This window comes from Aricia agestis, chromosome 12 (assembly GCF_905147365.1).
Source record: "Aricia agestis chromosome 12, ilAriAges1.1, whole genome shotgun sequence".
Taxonomy (NCBI): Eukaryota; Metazoa; Arthropoda; class Insecta; order Lepidoptera; family Lycaenidae; genus Aricia; species Aricia agestis.
Genome location: NC_056417.1, coordinates 13,983,267 through 14,002,783, shown reverse-complemented (window position 1 = coordinate 14,002,783; position 19,517 = coordinate 13,983,267). Strand labels below are relative to the sequence as shown.

Below are 19,517 nucleotides of genomic sequence, written 5' to 3'. Positions count from 1 at the left end.
TGACATAGACTATAGGTACAATTTTCTACTGACATTTGTGTGGTGACCCACGCCGCCGCCGGCAGCGGCCTAAAAGCTAATGGTAGAAAAAAATGATACCTATAGCCTTTGTCATAAAGTGGCTTTTTGTTTGAATTTTTGTCGGTCGCGGTCGCCCGCGGCAAAGATCCGGAAGCCACCTTTAGGGAGCACTGTAAGTTTTTGAGATAGGGAATTTTAATTCCAAATTACGAACAATTTTGAAATTAATTTGAATAAAATGTTGGAGTTGGTTTTGTGTTTTTAAAATACTTTTATTTTATAATATTCATAATTTAATAAATTATACTTAACATTTTTTAAACAATATGTATCAGTCCATTAACTTTTTACGCCCAGCAATTTTCCTCAGTTTAAGGGACTTTAAGTCATTAAAGTCTAGTTAGGCAACCTGCCCTAGGGAGTTGGTTGAAAATTTAAATTCATATTATTGACAAACCTTCGCGAGCGATTAGCATTCCTTATTCAGGGCCGTCCTAAGAACATGATGTAGAAAATGTGGAGAATAGCGTTCGGGCTAAGAATACCTCCTCTATAATACCGGCTCTATAATATTTATATATAGACAGACATGAGCATGTGACTGATGAGTCATGACATAATACCTACCTAATATTTTACTAAATTTCAAACGTGGAATTGAGGCAAATATAATGACAAATGTGTATAAAAGTGTGCCTCGTTATTTTGATTATACATACCTTAGGGCATTTCATAACTTCCTGATAAAGTGCCGAATAGGCTATCTACAACTTTTTTGACAGATTCTCCATACTTCATCTGTCAAGTTGGATAGCCTATCTAGCAATCATCAGAAAGTGGTGAAACAGGCCCTTAGTGTCGTTGTAGGTTGTGGTAACATTTTTATTCCAGGTTTCTGAGCGAATCTTTTTAAATACCCACAATATAGTATCTTTTACCAGTATAGTTGATTGAATAACCAATTAACAACACATTTGAAAAAATACTTTTATTGAAAAGCGCTACTGCAAAGATATAATTTAGACAAAAACATAGAAAATGGCATTAGGTATTTAGAGGGGAACTAAGTAATATTATAATGAAGAGCTAAATGGTGAAATGATGTCGGCAGCTACGTTGTGCCAAAATTTCTTGACTTGAAAAGTGATATTTGATAACAAATATTAATTGATAATTTAATTAATGTTTTGGGACTTTAGCCGACGGTCAAGCGCCAAAACTGCTTTGTAAGGCTTTCTCGTTTAGTGGCATCTAATTTTGATCTGACAACGTAAACAACACAATCCAGAACAAAACGCAAAGAATAAATATTCATAAATATCTAAGAAGTACATCCAGCGTCTTCTTTTTCTTTCTCTCTTCGCTCATCGGAGGGAGAAGCCCTGATTGGCCTCGTCTATGTACACAGGTAGGGCGGAGAATCGCCTGCACTTGGTTTTCTTCTTCACCTTGTCTTCGGGGAGAAAGTTCCAGATTATCAAATCTTCGTCGGCAGTCGCAGTTGCTATAAAAAGTAATATAAAAAAGGAATTACAAAAAAAAAGTAATAGTAGTACCCGTATCTAAAGTAATTTGAAACCTTATCAAGGGATCAGATCGTGATATGGAGCGTCATACAAAAATTACGGTTACGGATTCGTATACGAATACGGATTTGAATATACGGATATGGACTCGGATTCACTTTCAGATTGGGATTCGGACTTTTGCAAGAAATATTTAATTTACTATTTATAAATTGCAACTTTTTTGTAAGTACATTTGTGGAGTAGAATTTCATTTGACAGATTAATGTAAAGTACGTACCAAGTTTGGTCCCATCGGGACTGAAGACCATGGTGCGTACGCGGTCCAGCCCGTAGCGGCCTTCCCCCCACTGGTCCACCACGGTTTCCGGACCACTCAGGACCACAAGCTGCGAGTAAGTCTTACTGAGTGTCTGTGGTCTCTCTGTAAGATGAAAGAATATATTATTTTGTTTCCTTAACTTATTAGCTCTTGCACTATAAGGTAATTATTCACCTATTTTAATTTTTAATCTAAATGTAAACAAAACAATGAATTCTGACAAATTAATTCACCATTGTATTTCTTTAATTGTCCGTCAATAAGTTACGTTTAAGCCGGCCCCTACACGATCAATTGTATTGTGCAATATCACGCTTCAATTTTATTGAACAGTTTATTTCACAATTAGATTGAAGGCGCGAGGTGTTCAATATCAATCCTAGACGGTCAATGATATTACGCAATAAGTAATATTGCGCAATAAAATTGCTCGTCTAGGGGCCCGCTAAGAAAAGAGAGATAAACGTTTACATAATATTATTTTCATACGAAATATATTAATTACTTATCACAAATTTTATTACCTTGTGTTTTAATGCAAAACATTAATAATGACATTAAGTAATGTACCATCAAATAAATTAGTTTATAGGCAGACGAGCTTTTGCCTGCGGCTTCGCTCGCGTTAAGAAGTATTATTACATACAAACTTTCATCCCCTATTTTAACCCCTTGGAGGTGGAATTGATTAAAATCCTTTCTTAGCGGATGCCTACGTCATAATATCTACCTGCATGCTAAATTTCAACTCGATCGGTCCAGTGGTTTGGGCTGTGCGTTGATAGATCACCATGTCAGTCAGTCTCCTTTGAGTTTTATATTTATAGACGAGCTTTTGCTCGCAGCTTCGCCCGCGTAAGGAAGTATTATATACAAACTTTCATTACCTATTTTAACCTCTTGGGGGTAGAATTGATCAAAATCCTTTCTTAGCGGATGCCTACGTCATAACATCTACCTGCATGCCAAATTTCAGCCCGATCCGTCCAGTGGTTTGGGCAGTGCGTTGATAGGTCACTATATGTCAATCAGTCAGTCACCTTTGAGTTTTATATATATATATATTGGGATACCGCAGATTGTAAAGTGGGTAAACTGCCCATCAATTTCTTCGGTGGTACATTATTTAGATATAATTATTTCTGACAACTTCCTATACTGTCGCATACTCACCAGTGTTCCACAGGCTGATGACCAACTCGCCGGAGCGGCGGCTGAACAGCATCGCGTCGAGGCTGTACTGGTGTCGGCCGAGCGTGGTCTCCCGGACCCTGGAGCTGGGGGCGTCCCACAACACCAGCCGCGCCTGCATGCCCGACGTCATGGTGCCGATACCTAGGAGAGCGCTGCGCCACGGGTGCCAGGTTATGGTCTGAAAGCATGTTCGGTTTTAGCAGACTGGGTAGGAAGGAAGTGTTTCGTTTTGTGAATTCCTCAAAAGATGTAGTAATGCTTTTGCCAGAGTAGACAGAGTAGTTACGTCTATTGTGCTTTTGCTTTTAAATGTGAAATAATATAATTAATATTTTGCTGTCGCAGTAGTGTCGCAGTATACCTGTTCTAGAATTTAGGGACTAAACGGCTTGTCGCTTTTGAGATATCATCAGAGTTAATTGCTAGTTATTCGCTAGTTTCGACAGTGAATATAGATGTCAATTATAATTTGCGAGTTTCTTACGCTGCCGGTTCTTCTCGCCGGGTTAGTTCCCGCACCGGTGGTAGCCACCATGTAGGACATTCTGAAAATATTTATTTAAAATTTATTCAGAAATAAAACAATTTCGATTTGATTATGATATATTGTTGTGGCGTTTACGATACGTTGCATAATGCTGGTTTTTCACGGAACTTAATATCACGAGACGCGCCGCGCCAGTTCGAGCCACGCGCCGTGTGAAGGGGGTGGCGCGGGCTGGCTCCAGTAGGCGCGTCCGATCCAATTGAAGTCGGTTACTTCAAAGGCACGTGTCAAGCGGCTTGTGATATAACGCGCCGTGAGAACGGGTAGCGCGGCTCGCCTGTTGGCTCGTGCTCGCTCATACAAATTGTCTCGGCGCGTCGCGGCTCATGATTTTACGTCTCGTGAGAAGCCAGCACTAGACACAAGTATTTACTACTTAGAATTTAGATAATAAGATGTGGAACAAGGGGGTCATGGCGTCCACACACCCTGATAGTCCAGTCCGCGCTGATCACGAAGTACAGCTGCAGCGCGCGCCACGTGAGCAGCGTTACGTAGGCAGAGTTGAGGCAGATGGCGGCGACGTACCGCGCGTCCGGCGACACGCGCACCGCCAGCACTGCCTGCCGTGCCAGCTGATCACCTCGCCGTTGCGGATGAATGACGACACATACCCGGATAGTCCAGTCCGCGTTGATGACAGAGTATAGCTGCAGCGCGGGCCATGTGAGCAGCGTCACGTAAACGGAGTTGAGGCAGGTGGCGGTGACGTACCACGCGTCTGGCGATACGCGCACCGCCAGCACCGCCTACCGTGCCAGCCCCGCTGCCAGCTGATCACCTCGCCGTTGCGGCTGAAGGACGACACATACCCGGATAGTCCAGTCCGCGTTGATGACAGAGTACAGCTGCAGTGCGGGCCACGTGAGCAGCGTCACGTAGGCGGAGTTGAGGGAGGTGGCGGCGACGTACCGCGCGTCCGGCGACACGCGCACCGCCAGCACCGCCTTCCGTGCCAGCCGCTGCCAGCTGATCACCTCGCCGTTGCGGCTGAAGGACGACACGGTGCCCCAGGTGCAGCCGCTGGAAGATGACGATGAGGAAGAAGTTTTTGATATAGGTGAAGGCAAAAGGGTACAAGCGGTAGTCATATATTGCTTTATCTAACCCGTCGACTTTCGTAGTTATCATCGTACGTAAAGTCGGCGGGTGATAGGTTAACCGAAAAGAAATTGACGTCGTTTTTTTCCATAAAGTCAGGTGCATTAGCAACAAAAAACAAACAGTGAAGGAAGAAAAAGTTCTAATAAATATTGGTGTTGCTGTAGATACAATATCGTTTAATTAATAAAGCTGGACAGTGAAATTACCATTGGAGTTGTTATATGACTATTTCCTTTCATTACAGTAAGTGCGCTTTTTCGTGTTGCCACATGCGCGCGGACTTGGTCCTAATGCGGGTGACAATAATTATGCTCCTGGCCGTGCGCGTGTTGCCCGCATGACAGAAAAGATTTTTTTTATGAAATAAGGGGGCAAACGAGCCAACGGGTCACCTAATGGAAAGCAACTTCCGTCGCCCATGGACACTCGCAACATCAGAAGAGCTGCAGGTGAGTTGCCGCGCGGCCTTTTAAGAGGGAATTAAGGGAGTAGGGGAGGGTAGGAAAGGAAAAAGGGTAAGGGATTGGGCCTTCGGTAAACTCACTCACTCGTGCGGGCAACTACGCATGATAGGAAAAGCGTGCGACTTTACAACAAGCACAATACCTGGCGAGCGAGTTGCCAGTAGGACTCCAGTCCAGGGCGACCACGTTGCAGAAGTCGTCGTCAAGCGTCGCGCACTTACAGAAGCAGTACCACAGCGCCTTGTTGCGCCCGTTGTGATGGATCTCCAGCACTTGAGCTTCTGTACCGAGCTGGACATGATACGATTAATTTTCTTCTTCTTTTTATTTATGGCTGCTGTGTATGTAGATTTTTTAAAGTGTTTCTAACACTTTTTTAATTCCTTATGGTGAATGCACATAAAATGTATGCAGCTGCAGCTGATCACCTCACCGAGACGATTAAAAATGTTTTGAGCTAAATCAATTTTGTTTTTCTAATAAAAATATTATTAAAAAAACGTGGATCGTAATGTTTTTTCAAACACCTACTGACGTTACTTTGGTTTTGGCAGTACGTTGCTGCGAACATTTAAAATATTATTTTTCAAATTTTTCGAAATAAACGACACGAGTGAGATTACTTCCTATTTTCGCTTCAAAATTTTATATATTATTTAAATGAATTTTAATATTTTAACGTAAGTGATCTTTTGTTGCGTGACATTAATTTAATTTAAGTCATTATAAAAATATCTTGCATCTTCCCCGCTCTATCAGCTTAAGGTGCTTACAGCCAGCAGTTCTCCTCGGGGGTGAAACTTGCAGCACTGTATGGGGAACCTGGTGAGGCCCTGGCTGGTGAGGCTCTGGGTCCGCCAGCTCCACTTGTGGTAGTTCAAGCCCAGCGCCGCTACCAGGATGTTGTCGCTGCTCCAGTCCAGCAGCTCTGGAACTTGGCAGTATGTTTTGTAAACTGGATAGGACTTCTTACCTTTGCAGGGTAATTACTTATAATTGCCATGCAAAAGTAACAAAATATGCAAAAGTAAGTAAGTTTTTTGGAACGAGTTCGAATGTATATTGTGGAAATAAATTGCCAAATGGTCATAATCTCTCACACATAGTCTCACAAATAACCTTCAACACAATTATAGATAAACACAGCAATCTTGGGTTACCGCGGTGTAAGTATGATTTTAGTAATGGCGTTACTATATTATGTAGCAGTTACATAGCTTAGCGCCCCACATGGCAGATGATGGACCACAAGCTTACTTACTAATTACTATAGGTACAATTCCGTGCATCGCGATCGATCGCGGCCGCGCGCGGCCGACGATAGCCGTAAGCCGCGCGCGGCCGTGTCTTGAAGTTCACTCACGTGTCTTATTATGGCCGCTCGCGACCAATAGTGATTGTATGAAAATGTATGGCACCGCTTCCGAGGTCCGCGACAGACGCGCGCGGCCGACGACAGTCGTAAGCCGCGCGCGGCCTACGACTGTGCGATGGAATTATACCTTATAGGTAGTAATTGCATAGCTTATAAAGGCACTTACAAACAGCATAGCTATAAGACGGTAGATCTAGGATGCTGTCGGCGGAAGACAAGTAGCTCCTCTTCCGCGGTCGACACGGCCAAGTCTGCACCACATCAGGATCCTTGGTCGCCGGCTCGATGCCGAACGCGTCATCAAGGTAATTCGCGTACTTCTTCTGTTGTATATATTTTGCGTACTGTAATAAAGCCGAGTATAATTTTAAGAAGAAGGTATAACACGGTCACATTAACTTGACGCATGGTTTGATGACGTCATTATGAAGCATTCCAGCGATGCGTCAAGTTAATTTGACCGCATTATATGTACACTTTATTTAATCGAAGTACACTTGACGTGAGATTTGTTCGAGGATTTAGGAAACAAAATGATGCGGTCACTGAGGTTTATTGGCAGGTTTTTATCTTTTCGACAGCGTTGTTGATTGGTTTGTTTTTTGACATTAGCCAATTAAAGACGCTAAATACAAAAAGTCTTGTCAAAAAGTTGAGTGAGAACATGAGTATATAAATACTTGTGGTCTATAGCACTGGGACATCTTAGCTATACATTGGTGAAAGAATTTTTGAAATCGGTCCAGTAGTTCCTCAGATTATCGCGTTCAAACAAACAAACTCTTCAGCTTTATAATATTAGTAATAGATAGGATAGCCTTTATAATTTGAAAATGATTATCGTCATCACTACCCAAATATCCACATCAGTCTGTTGTGAGCAGGCGGCGTGCCAGCTCCGTCGTCGCTGCAGGTTGTGGACTCGGTCACGCGTCGGCACGAACCTGTCCACCCGAGGTCGTTGGTTGTGCTGAAATCATAAAAATAACAGATTAAAAAAAACTAAAAAAACGTGATTGATTTATTTTCGTCTTTTATTACACTTTTTTTACATTACATACGTTTTTTTTTTTTAGTTTTAACACAATAAGTATAGCAAACTTACGGTTCGGTATAACTCAAGTTGAGTTGTATAATGTATACAAGACAAAATACAAAGAAATAAATATATCTTCCGAGAAGCTTCCATGTAAATGATTGGGAAGTTGGAGCTTACATAAGTAGGGGTGTGTTCTGAAACTCTTAACAGTACAAGTGCTACGTAATCTCTGCAGCCAATGATCGAAATGTTTTAGTAGAAAAAAGTATATTTTATTTAATTTAAACGTAACTCCTGGTGCATTTATGTAGAATTTTAATTATTTATCTCTTGTAATACCTATTTTATATCTACGTTAACTAGCTAAGGCTGAGCACCTTTTTAATTAACTATAAGCTTCCTCAGGTTAACTATTATAAACATCTGTCGATTAACTTTTTTTACAAAACTTGTACTCGTAAGAGGTGACGAACTGAGGGGTATTTATGCAAAATATTCTCAACAGTAATTGATTATATACCGTGTTACGTCCTCGCCTCCATACTTGTTAGAAAAAATAAAAAATGTCAAGTGCGAGAGGACCTCACATTGTGTTTTTAAACTAAAGGTACAAGTTGGAACCGAGCGACACGCGACAACCGCAGACGACGTGTCGTCGCGACACTACTGGTTTCTGTGTACTTCTATGAAACACCCTCCGCAGCTAGCGACAAGAAACTAGCGACACTTAGGGCGAGTTTTACCATTTTCTGATAAAGTGCCTAATAGGCTATTCACAACTTTTTTGACAGATTCTTCATACTTGATCTTTCAAGTTAATTGGTGGATAGCCTTATCAGAAAGTGGTGTAACAGGCCCTTATTCATAGAAATACATAGAAACCAGTAGTGTCGCGACGACACGTCGTCTGCTGCCGCTTTATGTAGCCGGCTTCCAAGTTGTATCTTTAAGAGACAAAATCGTTTTCAGTTCCTTATACTTAACTTTAACGTTATGTGCAATAGCGAGACTATTAAATAAACATCAAAATTTAATGAAAAGTAATGGTCGCATCGTTAGATGCGATGTATCAACAGAAGGAGCAGAAATAAAACGGGATGAGGAAAAATATTCCTTTAAATCTATGCTCTGTGCTTATACTGTTGGAATCCCAAAGATATGGTATGTAATGTTTCAGCGCGCGTTTAATCGCGTAGTCGCAACTCGCAACGCAGATATAGGGCATAAGGCTATGTCAAAACACTGCGTTGCAGCGCTTTATCGCAAAAATTATGTAGTTTTTACGTAGCAACGTGATTTCGCTGCGACGACACATTGCAGCGACGCAACATTGCTTTGTCCTCTGTTTTTTTACCCAATTACAGCGAAGTTCAGCAGCATTGGATCGGGGACACTACTCTAATGCGAAGGAGTCACAATAGATCCTCAAGGGTCGCAGTGACATCAGGGCTACAATGACCTGCCTTCGGGACAAAAAAAACTGCAGCGAATAGTAGCTATCCCAATATATTCCGACTTTTCGCGGATCTCTATTAACCAGTTTTTCTATGCATAGCCAAGCGCTAGATTCACAGCTGCTATGCCCGATGCTATCAGTTTATTAAATATGATTGTGACCTAATAGAAACCTACACAATTAACGATACCAGATCATAGATAAGGCGTTATTTATTACCTAGTTACCCAGCACTTGTAGATCAATGCAAAACGGTAGGGTAAAAAGTACTTAATAATGCTTGCTTAGAAACAGAATCAGTAGAAAGAATATCTTCATTGGACAAGGAAAAAGGCGCTTATTAGAACGGAAATAAACTAATGTATATTATTCTCTGATACCTCGATCGTGGGAATCGCAGACACAATAGATTTTCAATTGTTATACGGCAGCCGGGTGCCGCTGGGGGATTGATGGGTTAAAAAATTCAAAGATTTTATTTTCAAACTAAGTAATGAATATACAAAGAATTGTAAGTAAATATTTAGTACTTTGTGCAGGCGTTTGCTTAAAAATTGTAAATAATTACCATTGTAAAGATTGTTTTGTTTCTTTGCATTGAATAATGGATAAAATTACAGCACCGACTTTATGAAATTTATCACATGGCACATGTTTTTAGTGGATCAAGAGAAAACCATTGGTATATTCTTCGCAGTAAAATTCATCGTTCCTGCTTAGTCACAGGAAACTAATTTTTTAGATATATAATATTCATAGAACTTGTTCTATTTTGAAGTTCATTACAAGATAAGAATTGCGATCAACTTTCAAAAATAACTGTCCTTTCTATTAATTAAAATCGTTTTTTAATAATACTTAAAGCTAGTTTAAAAAACTTGGTGACTTTATAGTCTTACGAGCTTTTGCCCGCGGCTTCGCTCGCGGTAAGAAGTATTATTATATACAAACTTTTATCTCCTATTTGAACCCCTCGGGGTTGGAATTTATCAAAATACTTTCTTAGCGGATGTCTACGTCATAACATCTACCTGAATGCCAAATTTCAGCCCGATCCGTCCAGTGGTTTGGGCTGTGCGTTGATAGATCACTATATCAATCAGTCAGTCACCTTTGAGTTTTATATATATAGATTACAGTTCATACTTTTTATACATCGTAGATTATTGTATGATCATTCCATCTGTCGATAGTCTTTTTGTCGTAGTTAATTAGTGAGACGTCCTGTTAGAGGTCCATTCATCATTTTACTGAAAAAATATTTACACTGACCTTTAGGAAACGGTAATTGCCGACTCCCGTAGGGACATTATTTGACTTAATAACGCTATAAGCGATCAATAAGATGTTGAAACCAGTAATAACGTATGGCACAATGTAAATACGAATCTATTTACATCGCATTAAAGTCGTAATTTAATAAAACGGCGATTAGTTTTATCTTGAGGTAGTGGACATCGGGTACAAATTAATTACATATTTTAGCGGCGGAATAATGCGTTGATTAAAATGTTGATAGCGTGTGAGGTGTCTTCACACTGGAAGAAACGAACGCCGCTGTTAACATGGCAAGAAGAAATAGGGCAGCAAAGAATGTCAAGAAGAAAGGAGTTACATAATAAAAGAGCATATCGAATTTATATAATAATATTCTTTTTAATATTATTATTTGTCAGGTTATATTTAAAGGATAAATACTGAGCTTAAGGAACGAGATGTAGTGTGTAATTACTAATTAATAATGCTTATAAATTACTCCCACATTAACGCAAATATATGGTACGAGCTTTTGCCCGCGGCTTCGATCGCGTTAAGAAGTATTATTATATACAAACTTTCATCCCCTATTTTAACCCCTTGGAGGTAGAATTGATCAAAATCCTTTATTAGCGGATGCCTACGTCATAATATCTATCTGCATGCCAAATTTCAGCCCGATCGGTCCAGTGGTTTGGCCTGTGCGTTGATAGATCACTATGTCAATCAGTCAGTCACCTTTCAGTTTCAGTCGCCAAAACGCAGCGTCTACGTAATCAATATGACGCGGCTTAGCGCTGCGCTGAGCGATGGTGATGGTGCTGTAATCGAGATGGATCGTTTTGTTGCGGAAAGAGCAAGCATTAATCTCTTTACACTGTTACTTCCATTCTTAAGGGCAGCCACTCATTTGCGATGGATCGTTTCGATCAAATGAACTGGTATGAGCTGGTTAAGAGAAGGTTTACCCCTACGGAGATGACTTAATTTACCGTTTTTAGACCCTTATTAACTCATAATTTAAAAGCTACAAAATTATAATAAAAATACAGCAATAATCTTCAGTATGTGAACGTTCATTTCATTGTTATTCCTATTTTTGTTTTTTGTACTTATGATATCAGATTCCAAAGTAGTAATCAATTTTTTTGGTTATTTAAAACACACGCCAATAGATCGACAATTTCATTAACTACATACTGGACGTTTGAATTTTTTTAGGTCAATTTTGAACTAAGATAAGTTAAAAAATAGGATATTGGCGCGATCTTGGCAACGCAGCAAATGTATGTTCATGGTCGTTTGCTCAGGGGATGGCCTTAAGGGTATGGTAAAATGGAGGGACAGGACATTAATTTTCATAATAAATACCGTACCTACTGGAGTGCTGTGTTACGCACTTCAGCAGCAGATATTATTTGTGCGCAATTGTGCACAAATAATATGTTTTGGCTGTGACGAGTGTTGCTGTGCAGTTACACCTATGCAGGCCCAACTTTTAGAGGCTTGAGATTGGTGGAGTATCACTTTAGTATTTATTAAATTGGTATGGGTTCTCATGCATAATATTGTGTAGATGGGTACTTTGTACCAATCTCACAATCTCGTGAGATTGGTCTAGTTAGATAATGAAATTGTCAAGAATGAAGAATAATATTTGTTTGCGAGACCCACTACATAATTTTCAAAAATTCAAAGGAACCATACAAACATACAGTTTTAACCGCATTTAACCACTTTTAACATTTTTTATTATAACAAATAATGTCGCTAGCAATATCTAATATTCATTAATTAACACTCATAAAATAAATAATCTAGAAATATCCACTATCTCTTAATTTAATTAACTACCAAACGAACAAAAACGTCCGAATATGATATATTCTAATGAAATAGATAATTATTATGAAAATCACCAGCATGAAAACCCGAGACCATTATTATTATAGATAAGCAAATAGATATAAAAATATACATATTTATGGAAAATATTCATAACCGCCTCACATAATAGGTACATAATTTTAATTAACATTGCATTATTGTAATTGACCACTCAATTTATAAGAAAATATAACGAACAGGAAAAATTGTAGAAACTCACTGTTTTTTTGCCGAATGTTTTTCTTTCCATAATATATCACTATGTAAAAATAAATCCGTCTATTTTAAATAACGCTGCTAATAGTAACGCTACACAGGTTGTTTTTAAACTACCCTCATCTATTTTGAATAGTTTTACTTTATTAAAGCAAAAACCTTCGGTTCAGCTTGTTTGGAACTTTGGATATGAAAATGAACGCGGATAGTGGATACCTACTATAATGTTTTTTTTTTTATAGGAATAGTACAAGTGAACAAATAAAAAAGATAGAAAATGGTAGTTCCAAGCGATGTCACCTATTTATTTTAGAGCCGTTTTAGAATGACTTAAAATTTAAATGGCCGGCAACGCACCTGCAGCTTTTCTAATGTTGCGAGTGTCTATGGGGGACGGTAGTTTCTTTATTTATTTTATTTTATGGTGAACCATCAGGTGACTTATTTGCCTCTCTTATTTTGTAAAAAAAATGGTAGAAATTTTTTATTGCTACATGGATTTTACTGAAGTTTGTCAAAGCATGGGCATAGTGTACATAAAAGTTTTGTTTACACATTTACTATTGAATTTATTGTAACATGGAACATAAAGAGTGTGAGTTTTTAAAAAGTGTGGGACGAAAGTGTTAAGAAATGAATAAAATATTGTAAAAATGTCATAAACATGAAACAAATCCAATTTCAGCAAAATCGGTTCAGCTGTTTGGGCGCGAAGAGGTAACAGACAGACAGACATACTTTCACATTTATAATATTAAGTATAGAAGTATGGATTAAAAGCAGATTCATTGGGTTTTTCAAGCCCAGTTTTATTGTAAATACGTAAAGAAAGCGAATAATTGTTTGAGTCGGATATCACGCAGAAGTTAAGTAGGTACCTCGTTCTAAGGAAACTCTTAAGAAGCCGATGCCAATTCAATTTTGCTTGTTGTAACTGTAATGTGGACAAATAAAATAAAAATGGTGTTAATTTATGCGCAACTTGTGTGCTGGAATAGAATATTTCAACACACAAGTTGCCTTAAGTTGTCTTAAGTTGTCGACATCTTAGAATTATATTTCACCAAAATAGTGTTCTTTATTTATGACTATTGCATTTGTATAAAAAAAAACAAAACATATTTGTTCTACCTACAAATTAGAATTATTAATGCTGCCTAATACATTGAAACATTATGTCAAAATTGACTTTGAAACGTCAGTTGAAAGGCAGTTGCAGAAAGCGATGGTTTTGCTTAAATTAAGGAAGACAGAGAATAGTAGATATTATTTATCATGATTTAAAATACACCTTGTCAGTTTTAATAAGTTTTGCTTGTAGTCTATAATATTATGACATCAGTGAAGTAATTTAGGTGGGTACTTTTAAAAATTTCAAGTTTCTGCAAACATTCGAGCCATCGAAAAGGTAAGGTTCAGTTATTAATTATTATTTTGCATTAGACGTGACCTACTATAATTACCAAATAGTTTTATTACATTTTTAGATATGACATGCTTTGAATCTGACGTAATACGTGTTATTATTTATTACTTTTGCTACTTAAGAGCTCACCTGACTCTAAAAATCAAACATCGTCCTTCTCTCTTCACACTCACGCCCGTCTTTCATATGCCAGGTGAAAAAGGACGGCGCGAAATCATCGCCGAGTTAGTTTTACTTGAATAAAAGACGAACTATAATGATTATGAAAAAAGTGTTTTGAGCAAATTTAGGTTTTATCAATACCTTTTTAGATATTAAAAAATATTAAAGAAAAGACAGCAAACTTTGGAGATCCAAGCAAAAATGTGTCTAAAACAAGGTTTTTTGTAAAAAAGAAACTATCGAGCATTTTTTGAGTAATCATGTTTTCGTCTTGAGCAATTTAATCTTTATGAACTGAAGTTACTTGTGTCAAAAAATTAGTTTTCTAGACCTTACAGATTTTGAAATCTAGGTTAAAGTATGTAGTCAAGTTAGGGTCATATGGGCTCTTAAAACTACTTAGCTAAAACCGACGATAACTCATGTTGGGTTACTTATATATCTCACTTTAGTCTACTTTACACTGAGTATAAGTAAGCGATACCTACCCGAGCGGTATCAGCAATAAACCACTCATATTTTTTCGTCGAAGTATCGCGATATTCCGTGCTAATATATGTGTATAATAATCAACAGTTTTTGCATGCACGGACCGTCTGATTTATTTTCTTGAAAGTGGTTGGACGGAATTGGAATAAGTGTTATTAATTACTCTTTTTGCGTTCATTAGGAGTGACGTATCAATATATTATGATGTAGTTTTTCGAGTAATATTACGTGTTTAGAAATGCTTTTTCTTATTCCCACTATCGTTAGAGAGTGGGATGAATAAAAAGTGGCAACGTAAGTGTTTTAGTAAGATAATCGAGAAAGGCAGTAAAATAATCATGCGCCAAGAAGCATATAAAAGAAGTCAGTCTTATCCTTTTATTTCTTTCTAATGTAGCTGCTCAGATACTCGTTATTTTCTTATACGTCATATTATATCAGCGTAAGGGTCAATTCAGACCGCAACGCGACGAGGCGAGGCGAGGCGCGGCGCGGCATACATTTGTATGGATTTGACAGATTTCAATTGCGTGAGACGTCTTGCGAATCTGTCAAATCCATATTATAAATTAAGAAATGCATCTGCGCGTCGCGTTGCGGTCTGAATCAACCCTAAGGTCATATCTGCCGAAAGTTCGGCGGCTGAAGTGTTAGTGTCTACACACACCATGCCGAAGATACGCGGCCGTAGTTCGGCAAGATGCCCGCAAAGTAATTTAAATTACCGATGACACACCATGCCGAAATAACGTCGCGTTATATTGTATGCGTAGCGCATTGCAGGCGTCATCATGCCGAACTTCGGCTGCGTTTTTTCGGTCTAGTGTGTTTAGACACTAAAGTCCCAATAAAAATGCTTAATTTTTCTTAAATTTCCTCACCTTTCATGTAGTTGCTTTCGAGCTAAACGAGGCTTAAAATTGGTTTCCGTTTTATGTGAAAGGAGATTTTGCGTCTATTATTTGCACTAAAATAAATTTAATGTACCACCTAAGACATTAATTTAGAGGCGGACCTACATTTGGTCGATTTTTTTTTATGAAATAAGGGGGCAAACGAGCAAGCGGGTCACCTGATGGAAAGCAACTTCCGTCGCCAATGGACACTCGCAGCATCAGAAAAGCTGCAGGTGCGTTGCCGGCCTTTTAAGAGGGAATCGGGTAATAGGGGAGGGTAGGGAAGGGAAAAGTAGGGGATTGGGCCTCCAGTAAACTCACTCACTCGGCAAAACACAGCGCAAGCGCTGTTTCACGCTTGTTTTCCGTGAGAACGTGGTATTTCTCCGGTCCAGCCGGCCCATTCGAGCCGAAGCATGGCTCTCCCACGTATCGATTTATGCCAATAGTGGTCAGAGTAAACACTTAATTTTGTCTGCTCTGCAGTGATCGTGATCTGTTGGCTGGGTTTGACATAACTTGACAAATGGGGTACGAAGATTTTTGTATGGAGCCTGGTCTACCTACTGTCCGCTACATGTGTTTTTTCGCGTTCACGAATATTTTTTTCAGAAATGGATAGCTAACATCAATACAAGCAAAAAATAATCTTGGACAAAACCGCGTAAAGTGTCACATTTCGAATATTTGAGCTGCCAAAGTTCCAATAATATCTTAAATTGGTAAAACTTTAGCAGCTCATATCTTCGAAATGTGACTCTTTACGTGGTTTTGTCTTAAAATTATTTTTTGTTTGTATTGATGTTAGCTATCCATTTTTGAAAAAATATATATATTTGTGAACTAAATCGCTAAATGTGTTTTTTCGCGTACATCTGCAGCTATCTGCCTATGAATGAATCGACTTCTCTGATAGTGAATTTTATTTTCTTCTGCGAAGATCCCATCGAGTAATAAATTTTGAAATTTTATTTGCACTTTTACAATAACAATTAATAAACAATAATCGGACGGATATGTTAATTTGTAATTTGTCTTCTTAATTGACTAGCGTGTTGAAGCCGCCTCCTAGTGAAAATAAAAAACAACCTTGCTTACCGAGGACATTATAACAATAGGTGTCTTTACACTATAGTCGTATATAACAGACATGTCGAGACAAGTGTGGATAACATTTTATTAAATTTTATTTTCTTAGTGTTTTGTACTAAAATAAAATGGGTCAAAGACGGTTGGAACTTTATTAAGAACAATAAGATTTTGTCCTCGATAATTGTTGTTCCGTTTATTTATAGTGCGGGAATTACACTGCTCACATTTTCTAAAATAAAATCAATATTGTACGTTTTCGTGAGACTCAAAATATGTTCATCTATAGCTTGTCAAAACATAGAAGTTGCGTACAATTTTTAAATCACTCATTATGTTTAAAAACCTTATTAATTTATATAAAAATGTTTCAGCTGACAGTATTTAAAGAGTACACTGTACAAACGTTGTTTGTGCACATACTAAGCGAAAAAAAGCCATTCGATCGTAAGTACGATTAGAAAATTGAATCAAGCTTCTACTCTTTTGTGACAGGCTTTAAATTTATTTAGCGGTCTACGTTTGAAGAGGTCACAGACAGAGCGTATACCCAATGGGCATTGTCCAAAAAAAATCACATGTACTTTTTATATTTTTTTTCGTTAAAATAGGGTATTTTAAGAATATAAATTAAATAATTTTGAAATTCGTTGGCTAGTTTTTTCTCAATAAATTTTTAAAGTTTCACTCTGACGTCATCATCGGCCGCAATTGACCTCTGCAGTATGTTTTAAATTTCCTTTCAATCTTATTTATAATGACTGTTTCGTCAAATGCAAGTTCTCATTACGGGAAAGCTGATACGAGAAGCTTACCAAAAGTTTGAAACGTAATGTTGGTCGAATTTATAGCTAATTTAACGCCATTGAAGGTCAAACAAAGGTTAAACATATTTGTTCAAAAATATTAGTAACTAATGGGTATTTTTTTCGTTTATATACAGAAAAACGATCACTGACCTTATTCCTCGAAATGTTTTTGTAATGAGCAAAATTTAAAAAAAATGGACAATCCCCATTAAAAGGCCGGCAACGCACCTGCAGCTCTTCTGATGTTGCGAGTGTCCACGGGCGACGGTAGTTGCTTACCATCAGGTTTGCTCGTTTGCCCCCTTATTTAATTAAAAAAAAAATCAATTTCCCATTCATAATATTACTATACTACTACTAAGTACTATTACGATCCTAATATTACGGATCACTCAGGAATAGTACATTTTTTCGGGGAAAAATGTACTATTCCTGAGTCCTCCTGTACTCCTGTCCGTGGACTGGAAGTATTTCCATATCGAATATCGATTTAGCATAATCATAAGTATGAACACAAAAAAACACATACGCACTGTCGCATTTATAATATTGCTTTATATGGATGTGAAAGTTTTTTTGTCGCAAGCAACAATGTTGCTATGTCTTCTACGAAATATTACGATTCAGATTTAGGGAAATATATTCGTACGCCATCGCAATAGGCGGTGTAGGAGGTGGTGCCTGATGAGTGGCGGCGGTGAGCGGTGGGGATTAGAAAGGCATGTGTGATGACAGCCGCTCATTGGGTTAGTGCTAAACCTTTTACTAGGTTTTTTGCCGAGTAGTGTACGCTCGGAGACGTGTCCGTTTTACCTATTGTCAACCTTGTTTGTTGGTGATAAGGTTTAGGGCACGTTAGTGTTAATCTTTTTACTAGGTTTTTTGCCAAGTAGTTTACGGTCGAAGATATGTCCGTTTTACCGAATGTCAACCTTGTTTCTTGGCTCGTTAGAGCTGGCTTAAACCTTTTTCTGGGTTTTTCTTACGTATAGGATCCGTTTGGCGGCTTTCGAACTTAGTGTGTTGGTATTAAGTTTCTAAAGTGGAATTCTGTTTTGACTGTGCATTGCTAGATTTTTTATCGATCCCTTACCTACAATGTATCGTCAGGTTTTTTGTCGATTATTTTGTTAGTAAAAAGTGGGAAAATATAAGTTAATATTGTATGATTTGATGACAGTAGTGGTGTATTTGTAAATAAGAGTGTATTAACTTTACAGTATCAAAATAATTGGATTTGATTTGTTCGAAATTGATTTTCTGACATAAAGTATTTAATAGGTACTTAAACTATTTGAACATAACTACAGATATACACAAGTATCTTGCGGTACTGTTCCTTGTAGGTCTGTTATTTTCAGTTATTAATTTTTTTTGCATAATTCTCCTGAAAATATTATTACGGCTTATAATCCAAAATTATGTTTTCTGTAGAATATAAGCTAAATATATTTCGTAATTAGATATTTCTAATTAGGAAATATATTTAGCTTATACATTCGCGTGCGTGTCCGCGCTAAATCAGTAGGACCGGGCGCCCCGCACTGGTCGCGTCCATTTGTCTCATATATAAATGTAATCACGGTTAATCCAACTTTAACGAGGGGCGACATTATCGATAAACTGTCTCCGACGTGACGTAGTGATGTGACCGCTGTCGCGTCGCTGTTGTTTATGGATTTTATCGACATCGATAAGGTGTCAGTTAATTTGCTGTAATAATTTTATAACTATAGTGGTAAAAGTAGAATGATAATATCATCACTTCAGGTATTTGAGAATACGAATGGTACATTGATACCTTAGACCACAGACAGACTATATAAAATGCAAACTTTACAAAAGAGATATAAAGTGATCATTCAAAACGAAAATGTGAATTCTTCGTATTTTTTTTTGTTGAGGACAATTGCAAGACATCGTTCATGAATCATGATGCATGATCTTATATGACCATATTTTTGCAAATAAAGATTATTATTATTATTGCAATCAATAATTTTTATTATTTATTTCCAGATTTGTGTCGAAACCCATATTATGCCAAATATAAAAAAAAACACTATTTTTTTCTTTACACCTTCTCATCGGTCCTAGCTTGGAGACATTTGCACAGATTATAAACGATGTCTTAACGAGTTAGTAGTTATATCGTTATCACACTTACATCTACATTATATGGCTCATTAAAGAACCTTAGTGCTGTCTGCTTTTATCAAGTCAATGATTTATCGATTT

The 19,517-nt window shown here is 37.9% G+C and overlaps 1 protein-coding gene across 2 annotated transcripts; it reads right to left on the bottom strand.

The window, feature by feature from the left end:
* Positions 1-1,312: 1,312 nt before the first annotated feature.
* On the bottom strand, positions 1,313-12,514 carry LOC121732575 (protein cortex-like). Of its 2 annotated transcripts, none has more exons than XM_042122504.1 (9): positions 12,413-12,514; positions 7,407-7,523; positions 6,720-6,897; positions 5,952-6,112; positions 5,321-5,469; positions 4,423-4,633; positions 3,043-3,241; positions 1,828-1,971; positions 1,313-1,525 (listed from the first exon to the last, which is right to left on the bottom strand). In XM_042122504.1, the coding sequence occupies exons 1-9, from the start codon at positions 12,440-12,442 to the stop codon at positions 1,386-1,388; spliced, it is 1,329 nt and encodes a 442-aa protein (XP_041978438.1). In that variant the 5' UTR covers positions 12,443-12,514; the 3' UTR covers positions 1,313-1,385. The 2 variants fall into 2 exon arrangements, with proteins under 2 accessions (XP_041978438.1, XP_041978437.1); XM_042122503.1 differs by having other exon boundaries at positions 7,407-7,530; positions 12,414-12,514.
* Positions 12,515-19,517: the final 7,003 nt, after the last annotated feature.